The 23354-nt window shown below is 34.4% G+C and overlaps 1 protein-coding gene across 1 annotated transcript in view; it reads left to right on the top strand.

The window, feature by feature from the left end:
• The window catches only part of LOC126976757 (semaphorin-1A-like), a 32163-nt gene extending 9094 nt beyond the window's left edge, over positions 1–23069 (top strand). Inside the window, exons 2-11 of the mRNA XM_050825322.1 lie at positions 5565–5704; positions 11418–11514; positions 12566–12617; positions 15592–15844; positions 16896–17089; positions 17166–17307; positions 17382–18063; positions 18151–18476; positions 19039–19228; positions 20314–23069. Coding sequence (XP_050681279.1) covers positions 5614–5704; positions 11418–11514; positions 12566–12617; positions 15592–15844; positions 16896–17089; positions 17166–17307; positions 17382–18063; positions 18151–18476; positions 19039–19228; positions 20314–20536 — 2250 coding nt within the window. The 5' untranslated portion in view covers positions 5565–5613 and the 3' untranslated portion in view covers positions 20537–23069. The remainder of the gene's footprint in view (positions 1–5564; positions 5705–11417; positions 11515–12565; positions 12618–15591; positions 15845–16895; positions 17090–17165; positions 17308–17381; positions 18064–18150; positions 18477–19038; positions 19229–20313) is intronic.
• Positions 23070–23354: the final 285 nt, after the last annotated feature.

The following is a 23354-nucleotide window of genomic DNA, read 5'->3' on the forward strand; positions in this document are numbered from 1 at the left end:
AAAATAATTATGGGTCAAAAATCGAAATAAAAACTACCCTATCTCTCAAGTTGGACTAAATTGCACTCCGTGAAGACTCCACTAAAATCCGTTCATTACTTTAGGTCCATCGCGGACAAACAACGTGACACGTAATTTATATATATTAAGAAGATATGCGACAAACAAAAAAATATTGAAGTAGGAGTTATTTTGCGGAAATCCATCCAACTCTGGCACGAGACTCAAGCCAACCGAGTCAACATCTCCTGAGTATGGCTCATGTAGAGACGAAACACGTGTCGAATTGTTTGAAGACAAATATTAGTGGAAATAACACTCAAGAAAACTTAAAACATTTGAACCAGACTAAAACATAATATTCTGTTACATGCAACTCGACTCCACAAAATTAGCCATTTTACTTGACAATGTATAGGTACGTTCCTATTATAAACTCCAAATTTTATGTATTAGAGAATTGACTATCAATAAGTTTAAAACAATTATAAAAGTCAATTTATGTATCAGGGCTTATTATAAAATTTCGGATTACATTGACTACTTAAAAGCCTGGGATTAAGTCGAAATAGTTTATACGAAAAAATAAAGCATTTTTGATTTTGACTGTTGAAATAATAATAATGTTAACACACTTTTTACACAAATTATCTTGCCCAAAGTTAAGCATATATAGCCTGTGTTATGGGTTACAAGACAATGATATATTTAATACAATATACTTACTTAAACATACATAAATTCATATAAACATACATAAATACATTTAAACATCCATATTCATCATATAAATGCTTGCACCTCCCGGGATTGGAACCCCAAATGAAGAGCTAAAAGTATATCCTAGATACTGAATACATAAATATATGTACCTTCTAATTAAGGCTAGATATTGATCGATAACTGTTTGTCTAACCTATATTAGAAATATAAAGTTGCTGCCATATTGATAAACTCGTCACTATTAAATAACTGCATGTAGAAGTACAAATTACTTACATACTAGTTCTTGCCACAAATATTGTGGCAAGGATAACATTTTTATTGCAAAGAACATTTAATTCTGTAGTGTCTCACAGTTTATACATTAAAGTTCGAAATTATATACATTGCCCATCTTAATACAATCCTCTAAAGAGGTTAGTTATGTACTGAAACACGCACTTTCTCCGTGCAAATTATACTGACGTTTAGAGAATGCCATGCTCTCTAAAATTGACCATAAATCATATTCATACATCCGATTAAAATTGTGACAAGATGACCGCTAGTCTTCAGCTCTGATGGAGTCAGTTATATTACTTACCAACGACGCTTGTGTGGATTTAGCTTTATAACCCTTAAGGCGACACTAAATGCCAGCGACCTTGAGCGATATAAGTCACGGCTGCCGGCCCGCCATCTATGTAACAAAGCCAATATTTTCAAAATTCTTGCGTGGAAAACAGTTTATATGCTTACAATCCTCGTTATTCACAACTAATCTGAATAAATTAACCTACACAAAAAAGTACAAGCTATAAGAATAACTTTTCTGAGAGAAGTACCGAAAAAATGCGTCACGCCATGCCAAAAAACTTGTTTAACATCAAAGAAAAGTGGTAGTTCAAAAAGGCTCGGCAGTGTTAACTATAACCAACAGCAATCATTAGCAACCTACAAATAAGACTTAAGGATATGTGTAACAGGATTAAGTAGTGTTCATAGCTCGAAATGCTATACTTTCACCATAAAACTTGTCTAAAAACACCATGTTTGCGTGTTTTCTGCTTACTCTTCGCCTTAAGGCCGGAACGCATTAGCGCGTCGCTGTGCGTCGCGGCATAGTTGCCTCCGAGAGAATATTTTGAAGCGCAGCGCCGCAACGCTCAGTGCGATACAGCAAGCGGCGCGTTGCTTCAGTATGCATACTGTTAATTGTTAAGTTTATAGAATTTTGTCTCATAATTTAATTAATTGTAATAACTAAATAGAAATATTTTAATTAGTAAATTTATAACTTTAAATTAATTAATTATTAATTTTAAATTATTCATATATTGGATGCATTGCATACCCTTACAAACTAATTTATTTTGTATATTACAGCGATTGTAAAACACTATTGATTGAAAAGAGTGGCCGTCGTGTTTCTTGTGTGTTCTTCTCAATAGCTCTACTTTTTCCGAATATTATGGTAGATTCAGTAATTTTAAAGAAATATTTATAGTGAAGATTCATAACCGCTTAGTTTAAGCCTAATTGAATAAAGTTTATTTGACGTTGATATTTAATTTTTTTTTTCTCTTCCATAATTGATTCTTCTCTGCACACATTAGAGAAATAATGACCAAACTTTTGTCGCTATCGCTCATCTTGTAATGTTGCTCGCACGCGGACTGCTATAGAAATGACGCGAGCTGCCGCTTACTGCAGTTGTAGTGCGATAGGTACCGTCGAGCGACGTGAAGCGACGCGCAGTGCAGCGCGCGCCGCTCTAATGCGTTCCGGCCTTTAGCCCAGTCTAGCTGAGAGGACCATTCTTGGTTATGAATAATGGTGTTGTTAAGAGGTTTAACCACATTTTTAAGTCGACATATCACCCCTGTTCCGGCACACCTTTGTCAAAATAACAGATTTTTTAGAGGCTGTAAAAGTTCGGATGGATCTTTCTAGATCGTATTTAGGAAGACTATAGCTGAAATCCATTGAGCAGCAGACCAGGCATCAGCCTTTTCTTCTGGGCCCTGGTCTAATGAAAGTCATTAGATGTGAAATGTGATCTTTATAAATGATGCCAAAACCTGCCCACAACCCTCGAATACACAATGAACACGTATTTCGCACTTTAAAATAATTTAATAAAAATTTTCATAATTCGGTATTCAGCATACTCGGCCACTATTGCGAATTACTTGGCTAAATATGAAATCATAAAAAAATAGAGTTATTACAAAAATAATTAAATATATCAAGCCAACAAATAATTAACAGAATTTTAATAATCGACTTCGCTTTTCCTTACACATCGCTTCTGAAAATAGCCTCTCACTGTATTGTACTCGCATCGACAAATATTTCTATAGCGACGTATTTTTACTCTTTAGTATATTTCGTAAGAAGTTAATTTTTGCAATATTATGGAAAGAAAAATGTTATTAATACAATATAAAAAAACTAAATGCATCGATATTACAATATTAATTTCGCTCATCACTATTTTTAATAGACTTTGATAAATATACGCTATCGCATTACCGAAATAGTCCCCTCACTAGGTTTTAGTAACATCTGTGCAATGCAGCGGGCGCACGCCTTCTGTTGCATTAAAACCCAACCCTTTCAAACTTAATTTAACATATTAAACATCGTTGCAAAAGCAAATGTGCAATTCATTGTTCGTACTGAGCGATGCTTTGTTGATAAATTATTTTGTATGTATGTTTATTTTATAACGCTGTGATACTTTACGAGTATTTTCTTCACTGCAACGGGTCATTGGCACTCTTCCCTGTGTGACGTCATAAATATCTTCCTGTAGACGTCGATTAATATCCATAATGTTATTTGTATCGGTAATTTCGGCATCGAATGAAGAATTAATTCAGCCGGTGAACTGATTTCGTTTCATTGCATGTTGTGACCTGTGTCAAAGCTGTCTGCTATAAGTAAATATAAAAATCTTACCGACAAAAGCAAAACGTACAAATTTGAATCACGTGGATTATATATTTTACAATTATGAATATGGTAAGCCCTATAAATCTAGCTTTAAGTATAATATTTGTTCAGCGCTATATCGTTAAAGAAATCCGTTGTAAATGACTTATAGTCCTAGTCCACAAGTTCTGGATCACTGTTGGTTACATTGCTAATTTGGGAAAACTTTGAGGAAAAGCGAAAAGTACATAAAGTAATCTCAGGCCCTATTTTGATAAAATTAAAACTAAATCAAACGTCTTTTTTTTTTGAAAAATCAATATTCCCAGCTAAGAATCGAACCTGTTTCGTTTTTCGGATTTGCCCATCTACGCACACTTGAAAAATACACCTTGTGTGTGTTCACATACAGTAGCGTCACTGTGTCTGACACACATCCTTCACCCGTACTCGTAGTATAGTATTACATTGAAAACTGATTTCTCAAATCCATTAGTGAGTTCCACGTATGTGTTACAAAAGCCTCCAAGCGACACTCGATTCGATTACGAGGCAAATTGCAAGCGAAGCACGTAGTAATTTAACAAAGGCTGTGTAGCAGGTATAAGTTGAAAAAGTTTTATTCTCACGATTACAAGAATGGGCGATGGAAAAAATGTATAAACCACTAGCGTGAAAGGAAATATGCGTATTACGTATGTACAATTATTCATAGTTACGTCGTAGTAATTCTACGACACGCCATTATAAAAAGTCTATTAATACATATTATCTAGGTATTGACACACACTTTTTACACAAATTATCTTGCCCCAAATAAAGCATATATAGCCTGTGTTATGGTTTGCAAGACAACGATATATTTAATAAAAAATACTTACTTAAACATAGATAAATACATATAAACATACATAAATACATTTAAATATCCATGACTAGGAAACAAACATCCATATACATCATATAAATGCTTGCACCTACCGGGATTCGAACCCGGGACCTCTAGCTTAGTAGGTAGGATCGCTAACCACTCGGCTATACAGGTCGTCGTATACCATATACAGTAATACCATATACTTGCTCACACTTAACTGGAGTGAGATACGTTTATTAAAATTATGGTAACCTCTACATGGCCATTTTTTATGCCGGCTATACAGGTATAGGCTTCTACTCGCTCTACGCTGTGGGCATAATGAAATTCATTTTAGTAAATCATACTATTCGCAATTTAAACATATTGAAAATTATTTTCTACTTTTGGGTATGGGTTTCTTTTAAAGCATGTATTAATAACCATCATTTAATTTTCCCTGTTTTAGTCTTAAAACAATGATTATTTCGTAGCAACGAATAATCGTCTTTTTGATGTGCGTATCTATTAGCACGCGCTATGGTCTTAGGCACAAAGATACTACCAGGTATCGGAAATAAGAAATCGCTAATACTGAATGTCCTGGTAAGAAAAATGGGAAAGATTAACATAAATTATTGATTTGCCATCAATCCTTGCAATGTGCAAACTTTCAAAATCACTTGCAAAGATTTCGTAAAATACAAACACACAAACATACCAAGCTAATAAAAGTAAGACAGAGAGTTTTATAATCGATGAAAATAACATTGAAGATTCTGTTACACATATAAAAGTGCTAACTTATAGTCAAATTTGTATGAATAAATAAAACAAAAGGAGTCGTTGATAAACTAGAATTTACATTACTCGATACAGAACCTACCTACCCTTTTAAGGAGCTGAGAAGCCCTAACCGCTGAGTGGGTACCCTAACAGCTCGTAAATACATTCAGTTTCGATAACCCTATCACGAGAGAGAGAAGGATCGCAGACAGGTTGTTTTGAATTATTTATAAGGCAATTTCCTGATTAAAGTTGCAGCTTTTATAAAAGTATTCGTTTGTTCCAGAGTGCCCTCGAGCATGGAGTTGAAAAAAAGAATTCTATTTTAAAACAAAATGGCCGTCCTTCGTGCGGTCCTTGTTCTCCTAGCGTCGGCCGCACAAGCGTGGATGCCAGATTCAAATGCCCGGATCCATGTTAAATACGGTAAGTTCTAATCGTTGTTACGTTAACATTTACTTTTAATAATTGTTAACTAAATATTAATTGTAATAGTTAGTTATTAACGCACCTTTACACAAATTATCTAGCTTCAACTAGAAAATGCCTGTACTATTCATGCTAAACGAGTGTTACTTGAAAATAACAATCTGTTTAGATTTGAAAGAACGACAACTCAATTTCTTAATATGCCTTCCTTTCATTCCTGTAGACGGAGCCACAGCCTAAGAGTCTTTTTTAATGAAAATAAGGGACGAGACGAGCAGGATGTTCAGCTGATGGTAATTGATACGCCCTGCCCATTACAATGCTGTACCGATCAGGATTCTTGAAAGACCCAAAATTTCTGAGCGGCACTACAACTGCGCTCGTCACCTTGAGACATAAGATGTTAAGTCACATTTACAAAGTAATTTCACTAGCTACGGCGCCCGTCACACCGAAACACAGTAATACGTACACATTACTGCTTCACGGCAGAAATAGTCGCCGTCGTGGTACCCATAATTTAGCCGGCATCCTGTGCAAAGGAGCGTGCCACTGGTGAAAGACCGTTGAACAAGACATACCAAAATTTACGAACGACGCGTCACTCGAACGTTTTGCTCAGTTGAGTTGAGTTGAGTAAGAGAGCTCGGACGGAACCCGAGTCAAATAAGGTGATCTGGGAAATAAACACTCATATTTGTCATATAAATGTTTGCACCTACCGGGATTCGAATTCGAGACCCGGGTCAATAGCTACTAGGCGTTCCGTCGTCAACATACTATAAGTCGAGACAACAATATAATGTAAATCCCAACTGAGGTCAATACAGTGCCAGTGTCTCGTTTTTAAATTATGGAAAGTGAATAAAATGTATTAAATGCCAAAAGTGGCCGCGCCCTTCGGGTGTTAATTTTAAGCATTGATATTGAACGTAATCTAGTGGAGAAACATACGAAGCTTTATTTATAAGTAACTAGTTGACCCGACAGACGTTGTTCTGTATATCTATACTAATATTATAAAGAGAAAAGATTTGATTGTTTGCATTGAATAGGCTCCGCAACTACTGAACCGATTTGAATAATTCTTTCACTGTTGGGAAGCTACATTATCCCCGAGTGTTATAGGCTATATAACATTTTCAAAAAAAAATAGGGATCCCTACTAAAAGTCCAGTAATGTAAGCCAAGGTGTAAAAATAAGTACGCGAACGACGTCGCGGGGTATCAGCTAGTAATAAATAAAATAATGTTTTTTATGAATTTGTCAATAATATATCATAACATCAAGAATTATTTCGTAAAATATGCTCCCTCTTGTTGTAATGAAATTGTTTTACAGCAGAACTGTAAAACCGTGCGTTAATAAATTTTCTCATAGAAACTATGTATGGACACATCAAAGGAAAAACAAATTCGTTGTTTTTAATTAATTTAGCAGCATTTTCCTATTTATTCACCTTTTAAAACTTCTCTGGACTTCCACAAATAATTCAAGACCTAAAATTGCCATATCGGTCCAGCCGTTCTCGAATTTTAGCGAGACTAACGAACAGCAATTCATTTTTATATATATAGATGCTGAGTTTCAACGTTTGGTTGTCAAAATCGTCTCCTAGGGTTAGCTATAAATTCCTTAGTCAAACAATCTAATTGATAGCTTGGACTTTGACTAAGCCTTTGATGTTTGACTAGCCAACCAGCGACGAAACTTCAAAGTTTGACTATAACATATTATATAGAAACTGAACACTATGAATTTCTTCAGGGATAACTGTAGGATTATCTCTATTTTTAGTATATGTATTACCTGAGTATCCATCCCTATTCTGTGGTATTACTATCTTACGTGCTTACTTAAATAACATATAGTTTTCCATAACAGTTTTTTTTTAACAGTTAAGACTTTCCTTGGATACAAAACAAAGGGCAATATAAGTGCGATATTAGTAATATACATATAGTGACACCTTGTTTTATTTATACATTTATTTATTAGGCTTATTTACAATCACTTACACTAATACACATAAATAAAAAAAAGTAGAACTAAAAACTAGGAACTTAATGTAGTGATTACTTTTAGAAATAATTATTTTTAGGTATTATATAGAATAAGTTAAGAATTAAACAATTTTTTTTAATTCATAAATGAGTAGGTTACATAGTTATACGCGGTTACATAAATTTTCCAATTAATAATATTATTAAAGATTACCAATGTTGCTGCAAATGGTCTTGCGGAATTTGGCTAAGGAATCAGAAAATATGTCAATACCAGCTACGCTATAAGAATTTAAAATTTTACATAACCGTGGGACTGGGAAATTGGTACCTAGGATCGTTCAACGAAGTGGAGTAATAGGCTTACGTGGAATTCTTACTGGTACTCTTAGACTAAAGTTATTTAGCAATTGGGGACAGTCGATAAAGCCGTTCAATAGTTTATGAGTAAACAGAAGATCAAGAAGTTCTCTACGTTCATCCAAAGTGGTAATTTTAAAGAAGGCCAGCCTTTCTTTGTAAGAACAAATTTTCGTGGCTTTACCGGCACTAAAAGCCACATGCCACAGAAATCGCTTCTGAATACGTTCCAGTCTTAGGATATGCGAAGCATAGTGAGGACGCCAGACAACTGAACCATACTCTAACCAGACTGAAATAAAGGTACTTTTATATTTTTAAACTATAAAAAAATTTTGTGTTACGTATAACACTCCCGAGCATTTTAGAAGCACGTTTTACTATGTTTTCTAAATGAGGAAGAATAGTCATTTTTTTATCGAAAGTCACACCAAGTTCCTTAATAACTTCCAATGTCTCTAAAGTATGTTCTTTTATTTTTAGTTTCTTTTATGGTATTTGATTATTTTCATATCATTATAGCTAGTGCACTTTGCTTCGCACATACAAATGCATATATTTATATACAGAATTTCATATAAAACTTTATAAAATCTTTTCTGTTAATTACGAAATTTGTAGAATTACAATCATTATAATCGTTGTTCCCTTTTCTTGTAATGAAATAATGTCACAGAAGAACTGTCAAACTGAGCGTCAGAAATCTCATAAAATTAAATATACAGAAATAAAATTTGAAATTAAAAAATATTTAAAGTTACGAATCGATCGAAATCAAAACTATTATGACTCTCAATTTGGATCAATCTGCACAAACTGTGCAAAATTTGATTAAAATCTGTTCAGTAGTTCAGGACCACGGACAAACAACGTGACACGAAATGTTTGTCAATAGTAATTTTAAGCCCCGGCTTTGACATATTTGGGCACAAACGCGTGACGATCAGTGAGAGTATACTGAGCGCGACTTGTAAATGTCGCCCTCCGCCAGTGAGAACCAATTTATGACTTCTGCACATGGAATGATACCGCTAAAAATCTTTACCGGGACTTATATAAAGCTACGTCTTAAAAGCGAATAATATTTATCATTTCTCATACTCGGAAAGTAATGTTGTCTTGATCTGATTATTGGGTGGAAAATTCTGCTTCCCTCCATGGAGAGGGAAAAACTCATACAAATCACTTTCCACCTAAGGGCCGGAATGAACTTAGAAAAATAGAACTGCTTTCAGCTGTGCAGAGTTTTATGTAAAAAAAACTAATTAAAAAAAAAGCTGTGGCCATGTGACTTTCTAAACAGCCAGTGTGAACATAGCGCAAACTTCTTTGAGCGGGATAAGCCGCAACAATTACGCGGTGAGTTCCATATTTAAAATTTAAAAAGTCGTCATAAATTGTCCTAATTTGACAATTAATTTTAAATAGGTACTACTTAGATAAACAACTAGTTTTATTTTGCTCATATTCGAAATGAAAAGTAAAGTGTTTAACACGGCTAAAAGAATCAATTCCTACTCGGATTATAGCCATATAGGATATAGTCTAAATACCTCGGGAATTGATTCTTTCGACCCTCGGTTAACAATCTACTATATTTTAATTCTGAATACGTTATTAATAAATGCTATTGTTTAAAAAAGTTTTCTTGACTACAGTGGGATACTCCTTTTCACCGGATGCCGGTTAGATTACGGGTACCACAACGGCGCCGATTTCTGCCGTGAACCAGTAATGTGTAGTTAGTGAAATTATTAGGCAAATGAGACTTAACATCTTATGTCTCAAGGAGACGAGCGCAATTGTGGTGCCGCTCAGAATTTTTGGGTTTTACAAGAAATATTTCACTTATTTATAAAGAAATGTTTCTGTAGTCATAGTTTTGATACTAATACGACAAATTTAGAAATTATTGCTTTCCTTTACATGTAAACGATCTAGTATTAAATCAACCACCGTAGGTAACGTCTTGAAAAAATAATTATTTGTCAAGATGAGGACAGGTGAACATTATGGTCAAAACCGAATAAAATTAACTTTTTATCATAGTTACAAAAAGTCTTTAGTAAATGCAGCTGAGCATTATCAAGCAGGTGTTAAGCTGTCTATAGAAATAGTTTGGACTGACACGTGAGAATGCCCGTTGATTATTATGAAATTCAAACTTCGCATTGTACGTAGTCGCGAAACAATACGACCATTGTTTAACACAAGAACATAAAGTTTTAGACGCATTTAAGACGAATATTACCCATCATCGACAGTCGATATTTAAGCACGTAACGTTACTAATAACTATAATTATCACTGACTGGTTTTATTATTACTTTGGGATTACTTCTTGGTGGGAAAACCACTAATAGGGCTAAAGGAGTAACTACAGATTAATATTTGTTATTTTTGTGTTAATTAGGGTCGAGAGGATCAGGACGTTTAGCCGTTGGTAATTGATACGCACTGCCCATTACAATACAGTGCCGCTCAGGATTCTTGAAAACCCAAAACTTCTGAGTGGCACTGCGCTCTTCAACTCGAGACGTAAGATGATAAATCTCATTTGGCCAGTAATTTCACTAGCTACGACGGCCTTCAGACCGACACACAATAATGTATACACATTACTGCTTCACGGTAGAAATAGGCGCCGTTGTAGTACCCATAATCTAGCCGGCATCCTGTGCACCTTAGTCACCTCTTAGGAGACCCTTATTCTTGGGACTTTTCCTATTCTTATTATGCACAGGACATAAAAATTTCTGAGGCTTCGGGAGATTATCTAACTGTAACCAAAAATGCTGAAACATGTAGGTATTTCGAGACAATAGTTCATTTTCCCCTTGAACTTAAATAACTTCCTGATCAGTTATAATGATTATATAAATTAATAATATTTATTAAAATTAATTAAAACGCCTACCTTATCTATTAAACAGCTTGCCTGAGGACATCCGACTAGAAACCAGTAAAATAAAATTTAAAACTAAACTTAAGAAATATTTACTGTCAACACTGCCTTTAAATTAAAATTAGATTTTTTTATTATATTTTTATCAATATTTGTTAATTACACTTGTATAAATCAATGGTCTAATAAGCATAAATGTATAACAAGAGACTTGATCCTGCAGACAAACTGTCCAAACAGTTTTGCGGGACTATGTTAGCTTTTAAGATTCTTTCTGTAAATGATTAATAGTATAAATGAATAAAAAAAATATAATATACATTTGCGTGCAGACCGGAAATATCCAGGGGTAGCCGTGGAGAAAACTTATTGATTATTGCAAAGGCAGACCAATGCTGAATAGATTGGGCTAAAATAACATTAAGGTTTACCTTGTTACAGGGGATGAAATATCAGAACAGTTCGTGGGAAATACATCGGGACCAAATCACTTCCGAATCTTAGATAGAGACGACTTCTCAATTTTAGTTGGTGGAAGGTAAGTCTTTAATATAATAAAATCGACGGTATATTTACTTTTATAGTATAGTCCCAGCCACTGTTCAGGCATTATCTATAAATTAATTTAAATGTTTCATTAAAAATTGGCTCTGTCGTAAATCCTATTACTGCACAGCTGAATATCTGAGTGATCCGACAGCCTGGGACTAGATTATGATTATTTTATAGCAATGGTAATACAATATTGTATATTTGATTAAAAAGAGCCCAAAAAATGCTGGGAGAGTTTCTTGCGCCGCTTCTTCTCTCTCGGAGTGCCATTTGTTTCCGAAGCGGTCGTAGTGTCTAGTATATTAGAAAGGACATCAAAAAGAATTCTAAAGGAATCAATTATGTGAAAATAAATGCCTTTTACCTGCCTTATAATAAACCTATTTTAGTTATCAAAACGTTTCGTCCCTTTCTGTTAAGTTAAAATGACGTATGATAGAAAGGGATAAAACATTTTAATATGTAAGAGGAATATAATAATAATAATCTGTTAGTGTGATAAAGCTAAGTAAATCGTATTTTTTTACTCCTTCGCGTTCAATGAAACCGCTCAAAATATGTGTCGGGACCTTTATTCAAAATAATAATATTGACACACTTTTTACACAAATTATCTTGCCCCAAGTTAAGCATATATAGCCTGTGTTATGGGTTACAAGACAATGATATATTTAATACAATATACTTTCTTAAACATACATATATTCATATAAACATAAAAAATACATTTAAACATCCATGACTCGGAAACAAACATCTATATTCATCATATAAATGCTTGCATCTACCGGGATTCCAACCCGGGACCTCTAGCTTAGTAGGTAGGATCGCTAACCACTCGGCTATACAGGCTTACATGAACACAACTTGTCAGTTACGCGTGTGCGATGTGTAAACAAACCTTATTCACTAGCAAAATTCGTCCCAACTTCCAATTAGGGCGTTATCGAGTCTTTTTCTAAAATGTATATAATATAGCTGATATGTCATTTTCGGTGTTTATTGTTTTTCTAGAACTTTCATTTTCTTTTTTTCAGAGGCACCGTCTACAATATAAGCTTGTACGATTTATCAGAAAATAAAGAACAGGTAAGAAAAGCAACGATATTATCTCCGATTATTATTTTATTTAGCTTTTAAATATTTAAACGTATAGGTTTGCAATATATCTTTCAATTTGAATCAAAATAAGGGATATGTCAGTATAGTTTTGATAACGTCATAAATAGTACTTTGAAATTATAATTGTGCAGCTGATACCGTATTGAAATCTATAGGCTTAAAATTTTTAACATTGTATAGCCACGTACTAGTAAAAAAAAAAGAATTCTGTGTCACGTTACATAACAGTGTAGCACAAAAACAAGCCGATTAACGTGTAAATACAAAGCCCTCGCACACACTAACACTACTACATGCCGATAGTCGGCCATTATGAGAATGGTCATCGTCTGTGACAGATCAGTTAGCGTCTCAATTTTAAAAATGCCGTCGTGCGTTGTGAAAAAGTGTAAAAACGATACTATATAAGTATTTGTGGCCATATATGATTATTTAAGGGAGAAAAAATTGTGTAACTAGTATACCCCGTAACCGCACACACACTAGCATAATGGTACTTCGGTTTCGGTTATATCACGGCTCGGAGTCCATCTTTTTTTACTCGTCCGTGTGTATAGCTTTGCATTGTTTGAAGTAGGTTCATAATCGGCAGTCCCACACTATGCAAGTTTATATAATAAATAAAATATATATAATACAGGTTTAGGTTAGGTGTACCCAAAGAGTATATAAACACTGTTCAGGTGTACATACATCTTCGACCATAGATTATAGGTAGGTAACGGTAACGTAAAAGCGATGAGAAGGCGTAAGTGTTTAATATGTTGAGAGTTTCTACAGTAAATATAATATCGGCCGTTCTCAATAACCTATCTATCCTTAGTTTAACTTACTAGAGGTAGACAAATCTATCCTTTTACGCTTACTTACATTTCAATAACCTATCGACAGATAGCATTGGACTATAACTATATTAGACATAACTATGGATAGATAAGATCTTGTCATTAACGCCCGTTCCCAATATTCAGTCTATCTCTTACTTGAGATAAAAATCGTAACCATCGTTGACTTTTCTGTCCCAATAAACTTATCGACGGTAGCTCACCTTATCCGTTCACAATGGGTCGACGTATAGCTTACCCGTGATAGAAATTTGTATGGAAATTGCAATTCACTCGTCCCAATATAAGGCGATAAGAATGACTTATTGCGTATATTAGGACAGCTTCAGATTATTGACAGCTAATTACTGACAGTAGAAGGTAGTAATTTATCTTTATCTGTAGTATATTGGGAACGGCCGTAACTATATTATACATAACTATGGATAGATAAGATCTTGTCATTAAACGGTGATAGCAATATATCGGTAACTAGAGATACGTTATTAAAAACGGCCGTATATCGATTGTGTACATATAGTATGCAAATAAATTCTATGAATATTAATCGACCAGTAAATTTTCTAACCCCGGTATGCAGACGCAACAGCGAATATATTATATTGTTTGCTTTGAAGTTAAAATACAATCTTTACTCATATCCTGAGTTCGGAAACCTATGATTAATTTCACGGACTAGTAAAGAAATAAGGACTCCGTGTCACCTTACATAACAGTGTTGCACCAAAACAAGCCGATTAACGTGTAAACACATAGCCCCACGCACACACTTACACTACTACATGCCGATAGGCGGCCATTATGAGAATGGTCATCGTCTGTGACAGATCAGTTTGCGTCTCAATAAAATATTTTAAAAATGCCGTCGTGCGTTGTGAAAAAGTGTAAAAACGATACTTTATAAGTATTTGTGGCCTTATATGATTATTTATGGGAAAAAAATTGTGTAACTAGTATCCCCCCTAACCGCACACACACTAGCATAACGGTGCTTCATTTGCTAATATCACAGCGCGGAGTCCTTCTTTTTTACTGGTCCGTGGATTAATTTAAGGTTTTTTAAAAAACGATCAATATGGAAACGTAAACCATAGAGAACGTTGCAGAAACATTTTTTTGTAGCTCAGAGATAATTGAACGTATACTTTTAATATTGTTTGTGTGGTCAACATTGCTAATCTTATCTAAATATATTGAGGACATTATGCTTGATATCGATTAAACGGAAGCTACTAAGACGGTTAGCCGCAACAGTAAAATATATAATGCACAAAAATATGCAAATTTCTTTGACTTCAATCCATACTGTTTGTTAACCAGTTTCCTACATTAAATGAGATCATAATATGAAATACGACCCTGTGGTTACGATATGTCTGTCTGGCTAACAGACCTATTAATAAGACTGTAATAAGATATGATATTGTGGAGTGCAGCCTAGCGGTACTCTCTAAGTAAAAAGCGATTTACTCAATTGTATGAAACGTACAGTCATTGACAGATGACAGCTAAAATCTTCGAAGAAACGGAGATAGCCTAAATCAACTACGTTTTATGCAACTGTCCGCTTTCAAAATTATCTGGATTATACTTCGCCAATCGCCATACTGTAATTACAACTATTTCAAACTTCAGTCAAATAACACCACGTTTCATACTAAACCAAATTTCAATTTTTTCTTAGGTAGTCCTGCCTCTGATTTCGTAGTATTTACATCCTCTTTGGTCGAGTGAAAATCAAAATTCTTAAGTGGCTAATTCTATAATTGACCCACTTTGAAAGTTGGGTGGTAGACATGTTTTATTATTATATTTATTTGTCGCTTATTACTGAAAAAGCTCTACAAATACTTAATCTGAGCCTTTCGTTTATATTTTACGCAAGCATCAAGAACAAATAAATAAACTCGGCAATTTTCAGCCCCAGTTAAGCGTACTTTAAAGCCCCCGATTTAAAGCTTAGCTAATCAAAACAGGGTTTACATAATTTGTTTATTTCACTCAAGACCCTTTCTGACTTTGTACTAATTATAACATTAATCATATTTAACCTTGCTTTCCTTGTTATTAACAGAATTGTAAATTATATTTTACAGCGCATAGAATGGCAGTCAACAGATGCGCACAGGGAATTATGCCAGTTGAAGGGAAAATCAGCTGACGAATGCCAGAACTATTTGCGTGTTGCTGCTAGATCTCATGGGAGACTCCTAGTGTGTGGTACCAATGCTTTCAAGCCGATGTGCAGGCGATATGCTCGTCACCCACCAAATCATCACCTCGAGGAGTTTGACGGGACAGGCAGATGTCCATACAATCCCCTGCATAATTCAACAGCTATCTTCACAGGTGGGTGCAGTGATAGACTTATCCTATCAAATAAATCAAAGAAAAGATTAATGATTATTTTGCTCCGCATTTAGCCATTGATTTTTAAGGGCCACCAACCTTCGAAAAACTGAACATTTTTTTATCTATATGTCATCCATTATTATATTATTAGATACAATAATAATTATCACATTTGACGGTAAAATAAAGTGAGGTAAACTTGTACTTACAGTATTTTAATAATATTTTGCAAGATTTTTTTTTACTTGGAATATATTTAATATAAGCTTCGTGGAATGTTTACGTTTGAAACTGAAATTACAGAAAATATATTTTTGTAGTAGTTGTGTTACTTTTTTTTATCGTAGACGAGTACAAACGAGCGGTCCCCTGATGTTGAGCACCTCCGCGCATTCTCTTGAAACTTGCGAGAGGAATCACAGGAGCGTTGCCAGTCTTTTAGAAAGGTGTACGTGTTTTTTTGAAGGTCGTATCGTTCTGGAAACACCGCACAATGAAGCCAATTCCACAGTTTGTTTGAACGTGGAAGAAAGTTCATTGAAGACTTCACTGCTGATGAACAGCTGGAATTCAGCGGCAGAAATCAGGTCAAACAGATCTTCGGAATATTCCCCGTGCGAATTGCGGTAGAAGACACACAATGAAGTGACGTCTCTACGCAACACCAGGAGAGCACAAATGTTCACAGACCACTGGATCCCCATCAAGTGGAGCAGCTCTGCATTGCACGCGGTCAAATGGTTCGAGCTGATACTGGATGCGATCAGACCAGAGATGACAACAATACTCCATACGAGGCCGGAACTGCATTAGAATGTGTGAATTTACGCCCAGATTGTTCGAAGACAATTAGGCTTTGTCTTCCAGATGACCAACTTTTGCTATGTTTATAACATCCTATTTTAAAGCCATCTTAACGTATACCTGCGAATATAAGCGTTTAACTTTGTTTGGCTTAGCTGATAAAATAGCTAACATGTTTGACAACTTTAGCGATAGAATATGTTGATGGTTAATGAGGTTTTAGTAATTTTCTATTTCTTTACAGATGGACACTTGTATACGGCAACTGCGGCTGATTTCTCAGGAACTGATCCGTTAATATACCGAGAACCAGTACGAACAGAACATTCCGATTTGAGATTACTTAACGACCCGTCCTTTGTTGGTGCTGTGGCATCCACCAGTCATGTGTACTTCTTTTACAGAGAAACTGCTGTAGAGTTCATGAACTGTGGCAAAGTAAGTATAGTTTAAAATTATGATTAAAAACAATTCCCCTGTGTTTATATGATTTACTCAAACCTCGACATTACAGGCTGTGTATTCGAGAGTAGCGAGGGTTTGTTTAAATGATAAAGGTGGACCGCACACTTTCAGCGATAGATGGACCTCTTTCTTAAAAGCTCGACTAAATTGTTCCGTCCCAGGGGATTATCCTTTCTACTTTGACGAAATCCGTAAGTTATAAAAAATTTAAGTATTGTTTACTTTAACCACACCGAAAATGTCTAACTTCTATGTTTTTTTGTAGAATCCACTACAGAGATCATTAACGGAATATACGGCAGCGGTGGAAGCCGAAATGATATTGTTTACGCGGTTTTTACAACACCACAGAATGCTATTGGAGGTTCAGCTGTGTGTGCGTTTGCTATGCGAGATATTTTGGACGCATTTGAAGGTTCCTTTAAAGGCCAAGAAGGCATGAATTCAAACTGGTTGCCACTAGATAAAGATAAAGTTCCTCAGTTTCAACCAGGTACATGCGTTGAAGATAGCCGGACGCTGAGTGATTCTGCCGTTAATTTCATTAAAACACACTCGCTAATGGATAAAGCAGTTCCATCATTCCTAGCCCGACCTATTTTAATAAGAGTCAGTCTACAGTATAGGTTCTCTGCAATAGCCATTCACCCACAAGTTCAATCTATGAACGGCAATAAATACGATGTTATGTACATTGGAACTGATGACGGTAGAGTTATAAAAGCTGTTAATGTTGCTTCTAATGAAGGTGATTTCGACGCAAGTGTAGACGAATATAGTAGAAATCCAGTTAGAACAGCAGTAATATCTGAAGAGCAAGTACTACCTCCTGGTATGCCAATAAAACAAATGCATGTAGCATTAACAACAGAGAAATTAATAGTTTCTTCTGGAGACATAATAAGAGCAATCACTTTATCACACTGTGCCAATGTACTATCCTGCAGGTACAATATTATATAAATACGGTTTTGTTTTATGATATTTATGTTAATATTTCGTAAAATAATTTGTTGATTTTATTTCATTCACAGAGAATGTGTTTCTTTACAAGATCCGCACTGTGCATGGGACTCTAAACAACAGCAATGTGCTTGGGTGGGAAACAGACAATTCCCTAATCCAGAAAGGTTTCTTCAAAATGTAGAGTATGGGAAAACTGACATTTGTAATAAGATCCCGGCTCTGTTGCCCAGCGAGAGACATAGCAACAGAAATCCAGCCACAAAAAAACCAACACAATCGGAGCCAAATGTACGCCAAAAACCAAACGATATACAAAATGAAATTCTCATAGAAGTTGTAGAAACAAATGTATTGTCGGCCGACGATAAGACAATTAATACTAAACATGAAACAGGTAAATACTTCTAATATTTAACAATATAACAATAATAATTTGTAATCGATCACCATGATAAAACTGGTGATAGATAATCAAACTTATCGTAAACGTAGATTAAATGCGCTTATTATATTATACTACAAAATAAGATTCCTTGATGCGTGGCTGCTTTCGGTTTGATACACAAACAGGTTTACAAACGAGTACGAATGTAAATCACTTGCCATAGTCACGACACGTGCGCCTTTACACGAGGCATCCTCAGGAGATGTTGATTCTGACACGAGACTGTGGTAAATGAGCCGGAAACCGCGCTTTTATACCCTCGAGCATAAATTGGCGCGCTGTGATTGGTTGGTGGTTGTGACGTATTACCCCCGGAAGTGATACGTAACTATGGTGAAGAGACCAAATTTGTTTGTTCATTCAACAATGTAAACATGTTATTTTTGTGATATTATTAGATATAATAATTATGGATTTCCGCAAAATAACGTCTAATTCAATAAATTTTATGTTTAACTTTAAAAATTAAATAATTTTTTGGTAATTTTTGTAATCCAAATTTTCTTTACAGATTTATTGACAGTTGAAGCTGCCGACGGCAATATATACAGCGCCCAGGCACTTCTAACCGCAGTTGTTGCGTCGTGTTTAATAACTTTAATGGTCGGCTTTGTGATTGGCTATTTATTTTCACGGCGATTTCGCCACCCCTTTTTTACCGACACCTCGCCCTTTAACGAACAACACAACCACTTAAACAGGCAAGTGTAACTTTAACATTGAATAGAATATATACATATACCTACTAGCTGACCCAGCAAACGTGGTATTGCCGATATTAAAATCGCGAAACAAAAGTAACTGTTAATCGTAGATGGGTGAAAATTTGAAGTTGTATGTATTTTTTAATGCTGACTCATAATCAAACTTAAAAAAAAATGAAAATTGTGTAGACCACCTTAACTTTAAGGGGGATGAAAAATAGATGTTGTCCGAAAATAAAACGAGATGTATCCAAAATTTTGATATTAAACACTCCCTTACATTTAGTAGAAGATTAGTAGAAAGTTAGTTTCCTTATTTGACAAGGTTATTACTTATTTTAGCTTAGTACTGATAATACAGGAATATAAACCTAACAAAGTAATAAAACTATCTTTCTTATTATCTTATTTAATTGAATAATATGTATTTCTAAGTCTAGTAGGTACAGAAGTTTGTATTTAAAGCAGATGATCGAAGTGACATCATTGTTGTGCGATACAATGAAACTTTCCACTAATCTCATACTAAATGTATGGGAGTGATTAATATTTAAATTACGTCTTGTTCGATTTTTAAAAAGTTTTTGATGTCATTTTAGTGATGGGTTAACGTACTTTTGATATCGTTTTAATAAAAAATATATCTTTTTTTACCAGTGGGCTCCTTTACACAGGATGCCGGCTAGATTATGGGTACCACAACGATGACTATTTCTGCCGTGAAGCAGTAATGTGTAAACATTTCTGTGTTTCGGTCGAAAGGGTACCGTAGCTAGCAGCAAGCCAGCAATTTTAGCTGGGCAAAAGAGACTTAACATCTTAAGTCGCAATTGTAGTGCCGCTCAGAATTTAAAGGTTTTTCAAGAATCCTGAGAGGCACTGCATTGTAATGGGCAGGGCGTATCGTCCCTTATTATCATAAATAAAAAAATATCTGTTATAGTTACGGAATAATTCCCTGGTCACACTTAACAATTTCACCCTTGTATATTCCTATTGTATTGTACATAATTTTGTTCTATAAATAGTTATGTTATACTTGTTATATTATATTTACTGATTTTTTCATTTATATATTTCAGGTTAAGTCCTCTAGAGACTCCGCTGAATGTGAACTCCGGATATATGGCACCAAGAGCAAAAAACGTCAATATGGTCGCAAACGTTTGTCCTCTGGCTAAGCAAGATAACTTGCACATCGAACTCGGTAAAGAAAGATCACTCGATCTAAGAAACTCCACAGAATCACTAGACAAAGACATTAAGTGTGGCACTCTCCAAAAAGTTAAAAAGACTTACATTTGAGACATATCCCGGAAGACTTTGTACGGGTCTATTTCAAAGTGATAGTGTTGCGATGTGAAATGTGCCAAGGACTGGTGCAAATGATTGAACGTTTTGTTAACGAGTGATAAGGGTAACGGCATTTATGGTGACTCATGTAAATATTTATTGTAATGTACATACAATTTTAAATATTTTTTTTATTTTAAAGAAATACAACGGACAAAATGTTTATGTTTTTGACCACTGTATCCGTAGCTCATGAGATCAGTTCTAGTTGATGTAATCAAATTATTCCTACTAATAATTGTTGTAAAACAAATTGGAAGGCAAATGGTAGATACCTTATAGACATAATATAGGCCATTTTATAATGGAAGCCTCATTTCATTGTATATACGATTATTACTTTACAACCACTTCTGAAATACCCTTTAAAGATCTCTTGAACATAGTTTTGTCCATATTGGCTGGGGTCGTAGCTACAACTTTTTTTATGATACATTTTTTTAATATTAAGATCAGATGAGATTAAATTGTACCCATTAAATACAATAGTGTACCGTATGTATATATATTGCTAGATATGTAACATGTTGCGAAACAATATAGGCATTTTAGTTACGATAAGTACCCAACGATTGATATATTATGACAATTTATTCAGTATTTAAAATTGACATAACTACACAATATTGGGTATGTTCCGATATGCACTGCGAGCACTACACAGTGCTATCACTGTAGAAAAATTCGTTCCGTTATGCACTGTCAGTATACTTCCGCAGGGAAATATATGACGTCTTAATCACCGTCATATTCTACTGTGAGCACTGGCGTTTTCGAGGTAAGGTACTCGCAGTATTTGATCACGTGATCAGTCAAAACCACACGTGTGCCTATCGTTTTATAAACAATACCTACAGTTTAATCCCAAATATTTTTAATTTGACAGTACTCCAACAGCGGTTTTTTTTAACTAGAAAACTTTAATGCTCTCATTTGAATGCTGCGTGAAAAAATGCGGGATTGCGTTCCGTTTTAAATAGTAACCAATATAACTGGCTATAAAGGAACGGCTTCACTGTATACTAAATTGACGTCACACTGTACAGTGGTCGCAGTGCATATCGGAACGTACCCATGGTTATTGATTTCAGTATTAATTGTTTAAATTTGGTTACTCACATTCCGATAGATTTGTAAGAATAGCTCATATTGCGGTGCAGCTCATTTGTAAATATCGATGTGTATATAATGCTATAGTAGCGGATAGATAATAGTTTTGATGAATATAACTAGGCAAGAGAAATTATTTTAAAAATAGTGAAATACAAGATAGGATATTGGAACACTTTAGTAAGAGCTGTAAGCCCGCTTTCATTATTTCTTTAATATGTACCCAAGTTGAATATTAAATAAGTTATGAAAGTGTTAACTTTTAAGAAAATTACGATTATTATTATTGTTATATAAAGCTGTGCTAAATTGCATAGTGCCTTGTAGGTTGCCAACATAGTGCCTAACGTACTTTAGGGTAGAGTGCAGAGGAATATCTATGTTTAAACTTTAATCTCGTGTTAAATACGTTTTAAATTTTGTAAAGCTTAAAAGCTGCATCGTATTCAATACATTAAAGCTCTCATTATCCTCATGACTGTGGAACGTAATTCATATTTTAATACTATCTTATCTCACCCATCAAGTTTCAGTGTAAATTTTATTCGTAAATAATCATAGGTTATCACATTACTATGCATACCTGTATGTTTAAACTTTATTAAACCAAGTTAAGCGTTCTATATTCATTAAAAAAATTGTGTTTTGTTTAGTCTGCAAATGTTACTAAAACTGTCAGAAAATTACCCACAAGATTGAGATGGGCATAAAACAAAACAAGAATTTGTTACACACTGATTATTGACATAAAGAGTAGGTACTCTTACCCAGATGATTGTGACTCGGCTAAACCTACTACTGTCACCACCTAAAATTAAAAATATTATACATACTATAAAATTTCCCACCGTAAACAAAAGTTTAGTTAATTAGAACTTTAGCAGTTCTGAGAATATTTTTAAATGTTATTTTATATACTACCTACATGTTTGCATTCAAGTAGAATTATTATTAATTGAAGCATACATTTAAGTATGATTTTTGTCCCAGGAGTTTGAGATACCAATGGTCATTTTACCTAATCTTATAATATTATGAAGTCAACGGATTCATTTTCTGACTCATCTATTTGATACTCGCCATTGTTGAAACAGCCACATCATAAACTATAACTTTTATGGCTATGTTTAACAGAAATTACAATTTAATTTAGTATTTTAGGTACGTACCTAGGATACCTACGTAGGTACCTTTATTTAAATTAAAATAATAAACAATCATGTGTTATGATTGATATGTTAAAACAACTTAATTTTTATTCATACCTAAGTACTGCAAACTTTTATTTTTATTAGAAAAATGATCTTATTACTGAAATATTATGAATTATTTATAACATTTGTATGTGTATAAAATAAATTGATTATGTAAAATACATCAACTGTTTTATTGAATGTTCAATAATATTTCTTCGCAGTGCATTCCTTCCATAGGCAAAATCATGGCAAAATAATTCCCTGCCCGCGCCTCACCCCTCTGCAGAGTTTTTGTTCTTCGTTAATAAATTCAATATTTTAGTAAAATGAATTGAAAATGTGCTACTTGCAGATGAAATGTACGTATCCCATATTTTTAAAATAATCATGACAGAATTGCGATACGTGCCCACCGCCATAAGCGTAGACGTAGACTAGAGGAAGTGGACGGCTTTAAAACTAGA

Source organism: Leptidea sinapis, chromosome 42, assembly GCF_905404315.1.
Source record: "Leptidea sinapis chromosome 42, ilLepSina1.1, whole genome shotgun sequence".
NCBI lineage: Eukaryota > Metazoa > Arthropoda > Insecta > Lepidoptera > Pieridae > Leptidea > Leptidea sinapis.